The sequence below is a fragment of the Coenobita brevimanus genome, chromosome 20 (assembly GCF_032717465.1).
Source record: "Coenobita brevimanus isolate Jiangsu-jjx chromosome 20, ASM3271746v2, whole genome shotgun sequence".
In the NCBI taxonomy this organism is placed as follows: Eukaryota; Metazoa; Arthropoda; class Malacostraca; order Decapoda; family Coenobitidae; genus Coenobita; species Coenobita brevimanus.
This window is the reverse complement of record NC_136973.1, coordinates 2986835-3003611: the sequence shown is the minus strand read 5'-3', so window position 1 is coordinate 3003611 and position 16777 is coordinate 2986835. Positions and strand designations below refer to the sequence as shown.

Here is a 16777-nt window from a genome sequence, read left to right as displayed (position 1 = left end):
ACACGGGTCTTCTCTCGCAGTCCCTGAGCTGCTACAGAAATTTTCACAGGATATGACCTGAAGTGGTGTAAAATGAAAAAATATCATTAAGTGGTGCCGCAAAATCATTATCATAAATTCATCATTATCATCACCATCATCTCTTGCTCCTACCCACAGGTGGGATGAGGTAGGTTCTGAGTAAACTACAATGCTTGTAACAAGATTGCAGCCACCTTAATACAATAACTATATTCCAGAAAACCTAAGTCAACAGATCACTATTACTGGTACACTTGTTATCAACCTTTTCAATAATCACAAAGGATGTCTTACATTATCCCATTCTCAGATTTAACAGTGAGTACAGAAACTACCTGGTAACTCAAAAGGACAGAGTAAAATCCCAAAAAAAACTGTTAGGAGAATACAAATAAAACAGTAGAAACACTGGAGGGGGTGGAAATGAAGTGACGATTACAGTGTTCTTGGTCAGTTTGAGCAGGGAGCCACAGGGAAACACTCTTGTCAATTAAGGAGGCTATCTAGCACCTCTTCCTTAGCAGTTTATTTCTGTATCTAGTATGCCAATATTTCTTTTATCTGCTACCGCCAGGAGGCACGGTATATGTTTTACCCCTTTGGTTTGTCTGTCTGTCTGTCTGTTAGCATGATTACTCAAAAAGTTATGAATGGATTTGCTGAAATATTTTGGAGGGATAAGATACGGCCCAGTGAACAATCAAATTTTTGGTTGATCCTTTTTTTTTTTTTTTTCCACACCCCATGTCCAAAAGTTCTCAATGAATTTCCAAGAAATTTTGGGGAAGGGTGTGCCTTGGGCCAAGAAAGAATTCTTTAAATTTTAGGGCAGATCCAGATCCTACCACACAGTCTCTCTAAAGTTCTCAATGAAATTCAATGAAATTTGTGGAAGGGTGGGCCATGGGCCAAGAAAAAAATTATTAAATTTGGAAGCAGATCCAGATCCAGCACTGGCTGAGGTATGTGGTCTCTGAGTGCTGCTCTAGTGTTGTTTATGCAGTGCTGAATAGATATAAAAGAACAAACAAGGGAGTAGTAATAGCAGTAGTTATAAGTAGTAGTTGCAGTCCCTGGCTTGTCTTATATGAACCCAGTGGATGCAGGCCAAAGTTGCCATCCTCTTGCAAACCACCATCCTCCTTTTAGGGGATAGGGAGTTGAAAGACATCTGTATAACCGAGCATTGGATCTTTATGGTTATATCAGCACCACCACATGCAGGCATCCCTCTCCAGCACCTACCATAGAATAAGAAGGTGTAATAAGAAAATCAGTGAGGAATAGGTACTAAAATGCCTCCCCACACCAACCAGAATGCAGGCCATAATGACAGACAGCCCTACACCAGTACTCAGTACATACAGTATTACATAATATGCATGTCCGGATCACACGTACGCACGCACGCACGCGCACACACACACACACACACACACACACACACACACACACACAAAATGGCTTCCTCTAGTACAGTGGTTTGCATTTAGGATATTTCCAGATATCAAATATATTAAATGATGCCTCTATCTACCGTGATATCTGGTGGTAATGCTGGTGTTACTGACTGCTTAAAACACAGGCATCATCCAGCTACAAGTGACGATTCTATACTGTTCAAAATCCACAAAACCATTCCCCAGACACTGATTAAAACCCATTTGTGATACTGTATATAACATCATTGCTGGAAATTTTTTAGAATCTGTCAGTTTTGTATAATTACTTCAGATTTAGAGGCTAGAGAACAATGCATGAAGGTTGAACAATATTTTTAAACCACAATTTCCATTTTATAACACTGGGTGATACTAGGGGAATGGTCCAATAAGACAAGAGAAAGTGGAAGGCAGTGGATGATGAGGATGAGGTGTATGGGCTATTATGGTCTATGCTGTAGTGACTGGAACAAAAGTAATAATGATAGGTCTTGGTGTTTGTGTAGGGAACAATACGGCAAGAGAGTTGTGATGGACATTTCTGTTTTGGTTTTAATGGCTAGGGAAAAAATAATAATAGGTCTTAGAGTTTGGGTAAGGAAGTGTAAGGCAAGAAGCTAACAGTTGTGATGGATATCAGGGGATCAGTTATAATGGGGGGACAAGTATTATAATGAATGGGCTTGGTGTCTGGGTAGAAAAGGTATGGGAAGAACTGTGATGGTTTTAATGGCTGGGACAAAAATAATGAGAGGTTTGGGAGGTTTGGGAAGGGAAGGGAAGGGCAAGGTAAGAGTTTAACAGATGTGATGGGTGGAGCTCCTCAGGCAGGGCGAGGAGGAGGAGGGCGACGCAGGAGGATGAGTGTGGCGATGAGCACCGCTAGGACAGCCATAACATAGATGTCCCAGTCTGGCCCCAGTGTTTCTTCCACACTCCATTCGCCACTCCACAGCCACTGAAACTAACCAGCAAGTTAGTGATGGACAAATATCTCTTCTATCTACCAATCATCCATCTGTCTATCTATTGCCAGATGCCTTATTCCCAGACGGAGTGGCCACAAACAAATCACCTCCATGTCATCCAGGCCTCTGTCATCAGCTACTCTCCCGCCAACTCACATCAGCCTCATTTATATACATCTCTACCCCACCCCTTCATCTCACCCCCATACACCACATACCGGTAATTCACAACATACTAAAACTCTGGTCTACTAGTACAAACACCTTGTCACTTGCTAAAGTTCAAATTACAATGCAATACCAAACAAAACTTAATGGGCAGACACAATACTGAGCACAGAGGTCACTTCTAACCACAATATTTGAATACCAATGGATACTATTTTTTCATTACTACTTCACTCACCTGTCTGACATGGCAATATGAATTATATATACAGTAGCACCAGTAGAGCAGGGCAGTACTCCCGAGGTGGATGGAAAGCTGATGACAGGGAGTGCTGGAGCTCCCGTTTCATCAGCCCTCAGGACTAGTTCCTGACCATCCTCCTTTGCTGAACTTTTTCAGTGTCTCAGTTACACAGAGAGTAGGCCAGCATGCTCTCCAGTACAAATTTCTCTATCTATCTTCACCAAACTACATGCACAGTACACACTACACTTCCTATTCAAAATTTACCAAAATGGCGTCAATTCACCTAGCCTCGGAGTCCCCAGGGGGGGGGACCATAAATGCCCCCGCCATCTGCCCCTCTCCCGGTGACGACTCGAGGTGCCTGGAACCACTGTCTGACTCTCTTCTTCTTCATTTCTGCAACATTCGCGGCCTTTCATCTAACTTTCGCTCTGTTGAGCACCACCTCTTCTCCTCTAAACCTCACCTTCTTTTTCTAACGGAGACTCAGCTGTCTGAGGCAACTGACAGCAAACCCTTTTCTGTATCCTCCTACTTTATACTCATTTCAAAGCCAAAGGTGGCTGTTGTGTATACATACGCAACGACTTATCTTGCTCTCGTGTTCCTGAACTTGATTCTTCTGAATTCTCCACTCTCTGGCTTCGGCTTTCCTGTCATTCTCTGACTAAATATATCTGTGCTGTTTACTTATCCCCTAATTCTACTGACTATCAAAAATTCTTCGACTATCTTACTTCTACGATGGAACACATTCTGTCCATTTCTCCTTTCTCTGAAATCTCCATTCTTGGAGATTTCAATGTTCACCACCACCTTTGGCTCTCCTCTCCTTTCACGGATCCACCTGGTGAACAAGCCTACATCTTTTCTATCCTTAATGACCTAGAGCAGCTTGTACAGCACCCTACCCGTATCCCTGACCGCCTTGAGAGAGCTCCAACATACTTGACCTCTTCCTCACAACTAATCCTTCTGCTTACTCTGTTAATCTTTTCTCTCCGTTGGGCTCCTCCGATCACAACCTTATTACCTTAACCTGTCCTATCGCTCCAGTACGGCCTGCGGACCCTCCAGGGAAACGTCGTCTCTGGCATTTTGGAGCTGCGGACTGGGAGGCCCTCAGGCAGTACTTCTTTGATTTTCCCTGGAATGATTATTGCTTCCATGGCCGTGAGCCATCTGAGTGTGCCTTGCGCATGACACGGAGGTTATTCTCTCGGGCATGGAAGCATACATTCCTTTCTCATATCCTTTGACTAACGCAAGAAAGCCTTCGTTTAATCATGCTTGTTCTAATGCTGTCCGCAACAAGGAGAAGGCCTACAAAAGGTACCGGAGCCAACCCACCCCTGAATCACATAATCTTTACGTTTCTGCCCGGAATCGTGCTAAGTCTGTTCTTCGCTCTACTAAAAATAATTTCATCCATACTAAATGCTCTCAACTCTCCAACTCGAATTCTTCCCGCTCCTTCTGACACCTTGCCAAAAATCTTTCTAACAACTTTACCTCATCATCCTTCCCTCCTCTTTTCTACTCTGATGGTTCTGTAGCTATTTCTTCTACTGATAAAGCAGATCTCTTCGCACAGACTTTCTCCTCCAATTCCACCTTAGACGATTCCGGTGCTGTTCCTCCATCACTTCCCCCTCTGACTTCCTCATGGCTGACATTAAAATTTCTTCAGTTGATGTATTTTCTGCCATTACTGGCCTCAGTACTAACAAGGCATATGGGCCTGATGGGGTCCCTCCTGTTGTTCTCAAAAACTGTGCTTCTGTGCTTACACCCTGCCTAGGTAAACTATTTCGCCTTTGTCTGTCAACTTGTACCTTTCCTTCTTGCTGGAAGTTTGCTCTCATTCAGCCAGTCCCAAAGAAGGGTGACCACTCCCTCTAACCCTCCAACTATCGTCCAATTGCTTTAACGTCCTGTATTTCAAAAGTTTTCGAGTCAATTCTTAATAAAAAATTTTAAGGCATCTTTCCTATCACAACCTTCTTTCCGATCGTCAGTATGGGTTCCGTCAGGGACGCTCCACTGGCGATCTTCTCACCTACCTTTCAGACTCCTGGTCATCCTCCTTTCGGGACTTTGGCGAAAGCTTTGCCATTGCACTTGACATCTCAAAGGCTTTCGATCGAGTCTGGCATAAATCTTTAATTTCCAAACTGCCCTCCCTACGGTTTCTATCCTTCTATCTGTACCTTCATCGCTAGCTTCCTTTCTGGTCGTTCTATAGCTGCTGTCGTAGGACGGCCATCGTTCTTCTCCTAGATCTATCAACAGTGGTGTTCCTCAGGGCTCTGTCCTATCACCAACTCTCTTCCTTTTATTCATCAATGATCTTCTAAGCTGTACATCTAACCCTATCCACTCATACGCTGATGACTCCACCCTTCACCTTTCCATTCGGTTCCCGCAACGCCCATCTCAACAGTTACTTCAAGAAACAAGGGATGAGGCTATGGCACACCTAATGTCTGACTTGGCTCATATCTCTGACTGGGGTAAAAATAATATGGTTGTCTTTAATGCTTCTAAGACTCAGTTCTTACACCTATCAACCCGACAAAATCTTCCACAGGTATACCCACTAATGTTTAATAATATTCAGATTAATCCTGCATCATCCTTGAACATGCTTGGGGTTTCATTTACTCGGGACTTGGAAAGATCATATTACATCTGTTGTAAAATCTGCTTCCAAGAGATTGGGTGTGCTAAGCCGACTCCGCTCTTTCTTTACCCCTGCACAATTGTTGACTCTATACAGGGGTTTTATCCGCCCCTGTGTGGAGTACAACTCTCATGTGTGGGGAGGCTCCCCACATACAGCTCTTCTCAATAGGGTAGAGTCAAAGGCTTATCACCTCATTAACTCTCCTCCTCTTACTGACTCCCTTCAACCTCTGTCTCTTCGCCACACTGTTGCAACTTTATCTCTTTTCTATCGCTACTTTAATGGTCACTGCTCCTCTGAACTGTCTGCTTGCATTCCTCCACTTCTACGACGGGCGCGTAGCACCCGTCTGGCAGCAAACTCTCATCCCTTTTCTGTCCAACTCTCTAATGCAAGAGTTAACCGTTACTCCCAGTCTTTCATTCATGCAACAGGTCAGCTCTGGAACTGTCTCCCTCTGTCTGTATTTCCTCCTGCCTATGATCTCCAGTCTTTCAAACGCAGTGTGTCCAGGCATCTCAAAATGATCGGATCTTGAATTTGGCTCTCTATTGTATTTTGTTTTTCTCTTGGAGGGAACTGTTACTGCGGGCTCATGGCCTTTGGTTCCTTCTTCCTCGCATAAAAAAAAAAAAAAAAAAAAAAAAAAAAAAAGCTAACTAGTTATTTAGATACCTGTATATAAGAGGATGAGATGGAGGGATGGGGTGGAGAGGTATATGAGAGAGGGGGGTGTGAGTTGGGAGCAGGGCAGTGAAATGGTGGGGACAGGGTGAGGTGGAGGCGATTTGTTTGTGGCCACCCCATACGGGATTGAGGCGTCTGGCAATAAATAGATAGAGATACAAGTTTTTATTTTTAAACCAATTTCTCAGTGTCCCTTTCTGATTCTGGCATAAACATTCATACCAAAAAGTGGAGAAATTACAGTAAAACATACAATTAACCTTTGCTTAAATCTTCTAGTTCAGCACATACACCCTGCATTTAGGTAATACTTTATAAATTTCACACAGTATTTCCACTAACATAATTACTTCAACGAGGGTTGGGGTGATCCAAAACATGGATAAAGTATAATAAAAACATCTATTTACTAATCAGTATACTATATAACATGAGTTGATACTCACATCTTCCAGATATCTGAATGAGAAAAGAAGTGCTAGTTTGGCAAGTGCCAGCGCCACTGGAACCTGTGCATCTGTGCTAGCTTCGGCTGCCATGTCATAGAATCGTTTGGCCAGGTGCATGTCCTAAGGGGTCACAAATCACATAAATAATCACTTTAGCTACAGCTACTATATCCAGTCTTATAGTATATCAGTTTTATGTTGTAACATGACAATGCTAATGCTAAAGTAATTGGCTGGGATCACACATACTAATGGACATCCATGTACAGTACTAGTACAACACCTTCTTCCATTTGGCACCAACTCTCCTTCTCTCCATCTTGTATTCTGAGTTGTAAGACCAGATTAACACTATAATATGATGCTGGTCATGAAGAAAAGCTATGGAAAGGATGAGCCACAGCACTGTCTTTTCCTGTCACTGATATACATGAAAAGCTGCATAAGGACAAAGAACTTGAGCCAAGTTAAAGTAAAAACAGTACAGGTGCACTCAGTGCCCAAAAGAACAAGACCTAGGCAGTCAAAAACTAGAGTGTCTGGGATACTGTACCTGCTTCAGACCCAGGCCCTGTTCATGCATGTAGCCAAGGTTGAACATGGCCTGAGCATTGTGTTGCTGTTCTGATGCCAGGCGGTAGTGATTTGCAGCAGCTTCGTAGTCTACTGATGTCCCATACCCATAGTAGTGATAGTCTCCCAACTTAACACGTGCTACTGCATATCCCTGTAATAGTCACCATTATCAAATTTAATGAAAATTATCAGCAGCAATAACAGCGGCATATAAAAGAAAATGCAAAACTTCAGTGATGAAGTGCAAACATATCTAAATCATATACCAAAATAAAACAAAGAGGACACTAAAGACAAATCAACAACTTAAAGCAATTAAAGTAAGTACTGTAATACAGTATACAGTATAACAAAAAATTCATCCTCACCATCATCATCAAGACCTCCCTTCCCACCCTAGGGTGGAGTGATGTGTGGTCCTGAAAGCCTATGAAAACACACACACACACACACACACACACACACAAACCTGTGAGGCAGCTCGATCCCAGTACATGAGGGCACGAGCAAAGGCCTGAGGCTGATGGAAGAGATGTGTGTGGTGGCGGTCAAGAATGAATGCTGCATTACTCTGAGCCACCTCATACCCCAACTCAGCCAGTAGTGTATAAGTGACCAGTGCCTGTGTATGTGCACCGGACCAGTATGCTGCGTGTGCCTCCATTAACAGCTCACCCCATCGTCCTCGCTCTGCCACATTCTTGAACAGCTGTGTAGAAAATGGTACTTGTACATATAACTAGCAGCAGCAGCAGGACTGTCATTACCATCATCATCATCCCCTGGCTCATCTGAATAAGAACACACGGACTGCAAGCTGAAGTTGCCCTCCTAATGCGGTCCACTATCTTCATTTTGGAGGGCAGGGAGAGATGAGGGATATTCGTATAACCAGACAACTCAATCATTCAGTTCTGTTTGTGCCACCATATGAAGATGCCCCTCTCCAGCACCTATAAATAGGTCAACAGGAAGTACAGTTTTCCAAAGAGGGCAACTGACTCTTGGAACCAGCAACCATATGAAGCTGAGTGACAAATCCATTCTCAAACTTAAAGAAATGTATGATACAATAATAGAGGGCAGGACATTACAAGCCTGAGTCAACCCTGAATATTTACAATATGCTACAGGTCTGTCATAACCTGATTAATATCACCAAGACATGAAGAGAGGGAGAGGGGAGACCACATATGAGGTATAGAGAAGTATAAATGTAGTGTAAGTTGGAGGGAGGCAGTCTGATGATGGAAGACAGGATGACATAGAAGGCATTTGTTCACTGCCCACTCTCTGGGAATTAAGGTGTTTGGCTACAGAGACAGATGTGCAGATGGTAAGGATAAAACGGAAAATATCATCTCTGGAGTGACTGGGTTAAGGCTTAGACATCTGGCTATAGATAGGCAGATATTTAAAAATGATGGTAATGATAAAAGAAATGTACATCTCTAGGGTGAATATTACCTCAACACTGGTAAGACATGAACGGACCATCCCCGTGCCAGACGCCTGCATCTGGGCCAAATTGTAGAAGGCTAAGACATGGCCTGACTGTGACGCCAGGTTGAAATATTTGATGGCCATCTTGTAGTCTCGGCGCACACCAAGCCCACCTGTACGAGAGAAGCACCAATATTAACCCTCCAATGTTCAGGATAACTCTCACAAAATACTAATACTTTCTTGTCTAGGACAACTCGATAATTAATTTGTACTGATGCCGTATTATTTCATTTCGCTGAGAGTAAGTCACAGGAACCTACATCCCATTATCCTCCTTTAGGGGGATAGGGAGGGAACTGCAGGATGTTTGTACATCCAGGCGGTAGACCAACCAAGTTATACTGATGCCACCATGTGAAGGGGTCCCTCTCTAGCACCATGCTAATATTAAAATATAATACCACAGTGTAATGGGTATTAAAAAAAAAAAAAAAAAAAAAAGCACACACACACACATACTAAGTAAAGTGTTATAAAGCTTAGTCACCAAAAATTTGGATACCCAAAGGTGAAACTTTATTGATGCTTTGTTCACCCTGGATCCTAAGTCATACAGGTATTTCCTTTTATCACCATCATCATCATTCAGTCCCACTTTGCTCCACACAAACAGGGGTGTACGGGCCTGGGGCTAAGTTACGTAGTCCTGGCATTCAAGGCAACAGTGACCAGCCTCACTTATCCCTGAGCGGTACCGGTATTACACAACCAATAACTCCCCACTCACCTCTCACATGAAACCTATGCTATATGCAAACTTCAAGGTCCCAAATTCTGACTTCAAGCCCTCAAAATTCTGACTTCAAGGACCCAAGTTTGACTACAAGGCCCCACATTCTTACTTCAGGCCCCAAAATTTTTACTTTAACTCCAAAATTCTGACTTCAGGACCCCAAACTGACTTCAAGACCACAAATTCTGAAAACTTTCATCCCGATAACCTACTGAAGTACATGTTGCCAAGCTGCAGCTGTCCATCGACCCAGCCCTGATCAGCAGCAAGCGTGAAGTACTTTAATGCCAATCGGTAGTCTTGCTCCACACCTCGCCCATGCAGGTACATCAGCCCAAGCCCACTCTGCCCCACAGCATTGTTTTGGTCCGCTGCACGTTTGAAGTACTTTAATGCTGTTTCGTTGCTTTGACGCACCACTGAACTTCCTTCTAGATACATCTGCGGCAAGATTTAGATGTATGACAAGCAAGACACGTAAAAATAAAGATAATTTAAATAATACTCTCGTCATTCTCAATACATCAAGATACATCTCAGCCAAAATGTGGGTATTAAGATGAGTAAGGCATGTAATGAAAAGAAGAAGATAATAAAAACTCTGTCATTCTTAGCCAGTACTTTAAGGGATGCAGTTTTGTCAATCATTTTACCACTATCATTTCTTACTGCCCACTGAAAACTCTTCAATATGATGCATGAGGGAGGAAAGTAACAGTCACGTCCTAAGTGTGAAGCAGATCTATCTAAAGTCTGATGCCATAATCATGTGAGGGATGGCCAGAAACAAACAGCTCCATGTCGCCCTGACCTCTTTCATCCGGCTGCCCTCCCTCCAACTCGCATCCCTCTCTTGTGTATCTCTCCGCTCCATTCCAACCGTCCATTACATCCTTGGTCTCCCCCTCCCCCTCCTCTACCTCATTCACATACACTCTGCTAGTCAGTTTATCATCCTCCATCCTCACCACATGCCCAAACCATCTCAGAGAATTTCTGTTCTTGCTTTCAATCGCATTCACAATGTAAAATATTAGAACCTATGTCTAGAACCAAAATACAGTAAAATGTAATGGTGAAAACCCACCTTGCCGAGGAAAGCCATGGCATTGGCGTTGCCTGCCTCAGCAGCCTGGAGGAAGTAGTTAAGGGCGCGCTGATGGTCCTGCTCTACACCTCGCCCACCCTGGTAGTGTAACTGACCTAGTGCAACCTGTGAAAATGTATCACAGTAATCCTTTAAAAGCAGACAGCCTATTCTCCATGCACTGGAAGCTAAACTACATGCCCAAATCAGCTAGCTACTTCCCAACATTTGCTGGAAAACAACAAATCATTGTGAAATATATGATTGCTCAGTATATGGTCATTAAGAATTTAGGGTCTTCTTCACTTCACAATTGCTTTGTCACTTATACAGTTGTTGTGATGCTCAATTTCTCATTACACACAAATTTTTCTTGCTACACGATTTCTACCATGCTAAATTCATTATACAATCAATCAATACATGATCATTTTTCAAAAATGCATCACAGTTACAAAATGAGAGCATGCTTAAAAAAAAATAATAATAATAATCTTGAACTAATGTACCTGAGCTTGCACATCACCCTTTTCAGCGAGGAACTGGTAATACTGAATTAGGTCATCGTCTAAGAGGGCTGATGTTGACCCAGGATTGTCTGCCTCATCTAGCAGCCTCACCTTCTGCACAGCCCGGTTCCCAGTCAATGAAACCTCGTCGGCAACTGTGAGTAGGAAGATTACAATGGTCTCAAGTGTTTTCATAAGTTAAAATAAATGGTACTCCTCACCCCATCTTCCAGTGAGAAAACATGTCAGGATGATGATGATGATGACGACGACAACTATGATGGTGATGAATGTAATTATGAAAAGATAGTGGTATGGTGGAAGGGAAATGGGGAGGATCGGTAATATGAGACAGAGAAAACTATATAAGTGTGTCTATTGGTATGCACTGATACATACGTGTGTGCAGGGTGAGAGGGAGAGATATGCTGTGACTCAAATAGACGAAAGTGAAAAGTAGTACAAATAACGCGTCTTTATTCTGTTCACTTTAACTCGGCATAAAACTGCCATCTCTCCATCTTGAATGTTGAGCTGTAACAAGAGATTAACACTAGAATATGATGCTAGTCATGAATAAGTTCTATGGAAGGAACGCTGAATCATAGCATTGTCAAATTCTGCCACTGGACTATAGTTATGATGAAGAGTCTAAAAAGTTATAGCTAAGCCAACAGCACCATAAGGATCTTCAAGGGATGGACAGAAGCATCACAACCAAACAGTACCTCTTGGTCCTTTATATTAAAAAAACAAGCCAAAAAATATTTGTGACAACTTCAGACACTAATATGCTAATGTCCTTTATAGGCTGTCTAGACTGTGATGCATTTCTATGGCAAAGAAACTGAGACTGAAAGTTTATTGTAAAGAAAGGGATCTGAGCAGAGTGAGAATGTAATAATAGTATTAGTGGCTGCAACCCCAGGCTCCTCTGAATGTGAACCCAGTGAACTGCAGACTGAAGATGTCCTCCTCCTGCAGTCCACTATCCTCCTGGGGGTTACACAGCTGAAGAAGGTCTGTACAACCAGGCAGAGGAGCCACTTGGTTATATCAGTGCCCCCATGTAAAGGCATCCCCCTCCAGCATCACCACCACCACTGCCATCATCCAGTCCCATTCTGCCCCATATAAACAGGAGTATAAGGGCCCAGGGCTAGGCTACTCATTCCCCGGCACCAAACATAAGAATAAAGTATTAGCATACCAGTGTGTGAGACCTTGCGATAATAGGTCAGGGCAGTTTCACAGCTCTCGGCCACGCTGATCCCAGCCCAGTAACGGTAAGCAAGGGCCATTTGTGCCAACTGGCTGCCACCAAGAGCACCAAATGTGTAATGGACCAAGGCTTTTGCTTGGCTAGAATTCTTCCCAATACCAGTGGCATACATGAATCCCAGTCCCTAGGAAACAAGGAGAAAAAGTTACACTCGGTTATGATAAGGGTGGCTTGTAGAGCACAACTTATCTAGCCAAACCACTAAACAATTAAATTACCAACTGCCTTCTCTCCATACTATCTTCCTTTCATTATATCCACACAACTATTCTCTGAATTACCAACGTCCATCTACCTTTATTATCTTCCTTTATTTATAATCCACACGTCTCTTCTCTTCCTAACCTCTTTACTCCCCAACTCACCATCTGTGCATCAGCGTGTCCCTGCTTGGAAAGCTGTTCGAAGACTATGGCAGCCCTGGTGACATTATGAACAAGGTGGCGTCCCAGTAGGCTGGCCCAGGCTACTTTGTCTAGGGCACCTGTGTGTCCCAGTTCAGCAGCAGCCTCCAGTAAAGTGTAGGCTCGTCTCTCCTCTTCCTTGGTCTGGTTCAGTAGACTCAGGGCTGCTTCATACAGTTCCTTGGCTGATATGACAGTCAAATACAATTAAAAAACATTATTACTTTATTTACACCTGACACACTGCACTAAGCACTTCCCATGACATCTGTTATACAGTGGTTATTTTTCTAAATATGATACATTTCAAAATTATACCTGACATGGGATGATGCAACCTGTCTCATGTGGTTGTCTGTAATGGCTACCCAGTACTTCCTGCCCACCAGGGCAGTAGTTGGTTAAAACATACTCCAATGGCCAAAAATGTGGTAAGGTATGTGCAAGTCATCAACCTCTGTTAACAGGAGTGCTTAAGAGTCTTCCAGTCAGTATCATTTGTTCTATGATAAAATCCCTTGAATACTTTCAAAAGTGACACATTTCTCAAATGATAAATATTCCCATGAAAATTCTTAAAGTGTATAAAATCTGCTTTTCTCAAATCATCCTAAATACAGTCATCCCATCTGACAGATATGCCACTACCTATGGGGTAATTATAACCAGCATACCACTATATCCCATACCTCGAATCTGGTCCTGGGTCAGCTCTGGCTTTTTGTCTTTCTTTCCTTCCTCTCCACTACTGCCTCCTTCACTGCCTGTTGTCACCTCTTCCTCCCCCACTGTACTCGCCTCCCCTCCCTCATCTGTGGCTATGTGCTCCTCAGTGCCATCACTTGGGTCAACCACTTTCTCTGTACCAGATTCTGTCAGTTCCTGGTGAAGCAAACATATGGTAGTTAAACCTTTCTGTCCAAGGTCTTTTTTTTTTTTTTTTTTCCCCAAACAATTTTAAGGTACTGAACTAAGCAGCTGACGAGGTAGTAGTAACAGAAGAAGTATTACTTACAACCCAACGGTTTTAGTAATACAGAAGTATTACTTACAACCCCACGGTCTTCTGAATGTGAACCCAGTGGGACTGTAGGATGAAGCTGCCCTCCTACAATCCACCATCCTCCTGTCAGGGGACAAGGAGGGAGCTGAAGGATGCTTGTATAACTGGGCAACAGAGCCAACCAGTTATATCAGTGCCACCTCAAGAAGGCATCCCTCTCCAGCTCAAGGGGTTAGATCAGATATCACGGTTATCACCTTCTTTATCCTTTCAGCACAATCCTAGGTTAAACAGAACTGCATGAAGATAAATTGAATAAATTACAATCCAACGCTGAAGTACATAATCTAGTACTGTAATGCTTAACCTCATCACTAGAATGACACTTTTGAAGTTTTATTGCTTTATTCTTTTCATCATTTATCAAGAATTTTATTTATTTTCTGCTACAGACGTTAATTGCACATTTCCCCCGCATGTTTGAGGATCCCATACCTGGTTTTCCGAGGATGTACCAACCTGCGAGTGAGTCTGGGTTGGAGCCAGGATCAGCAACACCGCCACTGCCACTGTCGCCCACATTACCAACCGCATCATCTTGCACACCTCTGCCAACAACACCTACATTACTAGTGCTCATTCTCTTTAACTATATTGTACTCTGTTCATGTTTACCATTCCTCCATCTTGATTTACGAGCTGCAGCAATAGATTAACACTAGTATATAATGCTATACCCTTTTTATTCTAACTTGGCCTAAAATTGCCATCTGTCCGCCTTGAATGCCGAGCATCATCGTACTGGATTGGTCGTGTTTGCTTCTCGCTTGCTCAGCAAGACCAAATCAACACCTTCTCCCCGGGGTACGTGGCTATTCAAGGTTAAGTTCAGTACCACTCTGGACGGTTCATATCATAGTAACGTAGGGTTTATTTTATTCCATCAGTTTTGGAAACAAGGGATTTCCACAAGAAATGAGGGTCAAAAATCAATCACACAAACATAAGAAAATCTTGTTTTATCCACAAAACTTACGTTTGCCTGAAGGTAAAAATTTACCAATGATCTGGTTCACAGCAATACCAGGCAACATTTGTCATGCTGTATGAGAAGAGACGATATCTCTTAAAATAAGTAACTGTATGTTCATAATATTTCGACCAAGTTAGGTAACCTTTCATACACACCCATGTGTGGGATAATATTTACCAGATGGCATGAGTGGAATTAAAGTATTTTGAAGTATTTTATGTTTATACCACACTATTTATTCACACTTCTGTTATGAAAATTCAGTTCCAAATGACCCTTAGAGGTATTAATAACCACCCAGGAGAAATTCATGACTCCACAGTAAGATACTCAAATTCCACCCGTGGCTAAATATGTACCCAGTTATATATCATCACCCTCATAAAGAAACTGCCTAAGTCATTTTTCAACAATTTCTAGATTTGTGCCTAAATCAATTCTTCATCACGTGGTGGACCTATTGGTGTAGCTGCCTTTGCCAGGTCTAGGGTGTGAGTGGTCTAAAATGGGCCTTAAGTTTCAGCCTAAGTCATTGAAAATTAAGAAAATGAGACAGTCTTCTTTCAGTTTCCCAAAAAGTAGATAAAATGACTTAGGCAGTTTCTTTATGAAGGTGGCGATATAACTGAACTCCACTTGTGGCTAAATAATTGCTCAGTTATATACATCCACTTAAGCAATAATGAACATCACACCATCAAGGAAAATAAGCTAGTATAACAGACCATGGTAAAAAACATAATTAGTAAAAATAGTGTTGAGTGAATATTTAATCAGAAATATACAACAACAGGCAAGTAATGTATAACCAAATTCTTGAAGATAAAGAAATAGTCTGTTCCATATTTAACAAATGAATAATCCATGCTAATTTGACAAAAGAATAATGCATGTCACATTATCTGGCTGATGCGATGATCCCTTATTAACAACTTTATAAGGAAAGCAGGAGACAAGTGCAACTAAATCACAAAGATTTGGGTAAGAAAAATTTCCAAGTTAAACGAGTGACTTTGGCAGGTTCCTGACCTTCAAAAGAGGTACTTTATGTCTAACTACATCAGCCTTAACACAGTGTGCCAAAATAAAACTGCTTACCAACATAAATAGGTCACATTATCCAAGGTCAGGTGCTTGAATGAAGTGATGGAGAGGAAAGGCCACGTAATGTTGTGATGTAGTGTCAGCCGCTACTGCAGTAAACGTTAGCAGTACGTGCTACGTATAGCAAATACAATTGCAAAATCAATTGATCATATGTTACTTGTAAGAGGGATGTTTCTCAATGTGCTCAAATTTTCTTCCAAAGGCATCTAGTTTATCCTTCTCGTGATGCGACAATGAAATAATTTAATATTTCGAGCAAAATATGCTGCGCCCAAATTCGTCAATTTTAATTATATTATGTAGAGCTGTATTCTACATGATTAATCAGCTTTCTTATAATATTATTCATAAATATTTAGATGTCTAGGAAGCAAATACACTGTATATATATATATATATATATATATATATATATATATATATATATATATATATATATATATATATATGCTGAAATCGAAGGAAATGAGGTGCACTATATATAATGCGCGTATATGTTATGGGCAGATGGTCCTTTTTATAAAGGGATAAATGAAGTTTATAAATGTTAATATTCCTGTACTTGTCCGTCAGAGACAAAGCACTAAAAAAAAGAGAAAATCCGAATTAACAATTTAAAGAATAATATAATGCCCTTCGGGGTAAGGTATCCAAATGCTTTCCTCTACTTCAAGAAATCATTTACGCTGAATGGTATCCATAACCATCAACGCCTGTGATCTAGTATGTTAGGGCACTCCAACTGAATGTAGATGTGGTTCAGTCACTGGAGTGATACAAGTCATTGCGTACATAAAATACCACTCGGGGTGAGTGAACGGTCTCATTCCCTTAGTCTGAATTAAGTAGTCTAATACCGAGACCTTATA

General features: G+C 41.9%; 1 protein-coding gene across 2 annotated transcripts; it reads right to left on the bottom strand.

Moving 5' to 3' along the window:
• Nucleotides 1-1738: 1738 nt before the first annotated feature.
• On the bottom strand, nt 1739-15995 carry Hrd3 (HMG-coA reductase degradation 3). 2 transcript variants are annotated; one of them, XM_080266460.1, is made up of 13 exons: nt 15900-15995; nt 14288-14376; nt 13455-13647; nt 12727-12950; nt 12290-12485; nt 11080-11234; nt 10571-10696; nt 9696-9924; nt 8712-8860; nt 7714-7953; nt 7222-7395; nt 6666-6788; nt 1739-2427 (listed from the first exon to the last, which is right to left on the bottom strand). In XM_080266460.1, exons 2-13 carry the CDS (start codon nt 14363-14365, stop codon nt 2287-2289), a joined length of 2028 nt encoding a protein of 675 aa, XP_080122586.1. In that variant the 5' UTR covers nt 14366-14376; nt 15900-15995; the 3' UTR covers nt 1739-2286. The 2 variants fall into 2 exon arrangements, with proteins under 2 accessions (XP_080122586.1, XP_080122587.1); XM_080266461.1 differs by having other exon boundaries at nt 1739-2421.
• Between the last annotated feature and the right edge of the window lie 782 nt (nt 15996-16777).

Excerpts from the sequence above, each read along its gene's own strand:
- Hrd3 (XM_080266460.1), bottom strand. The coding sequence starts at position 14,365 with ATGATGCGGTTGGTAATGTGGGCGACAGTGGCAGTGGCGGTGTTGCTG. Across the intron at positions 8,861-9,695 it reads GCTTGGCAACATGTACTTCA|GTGGGCTTGGTGTGCGCCGA; the intron begins GTAGGTTATCGG and ends TCTCTCGTACAG. Across the intron at positions 2,428-6,665 it reads CATTCAGATATCTGGAAGAT|TTTCAGTGGCTGTGGAGTGG; the intron begins GTGAGTATCAAC and ends CTTGCTGGTTAG.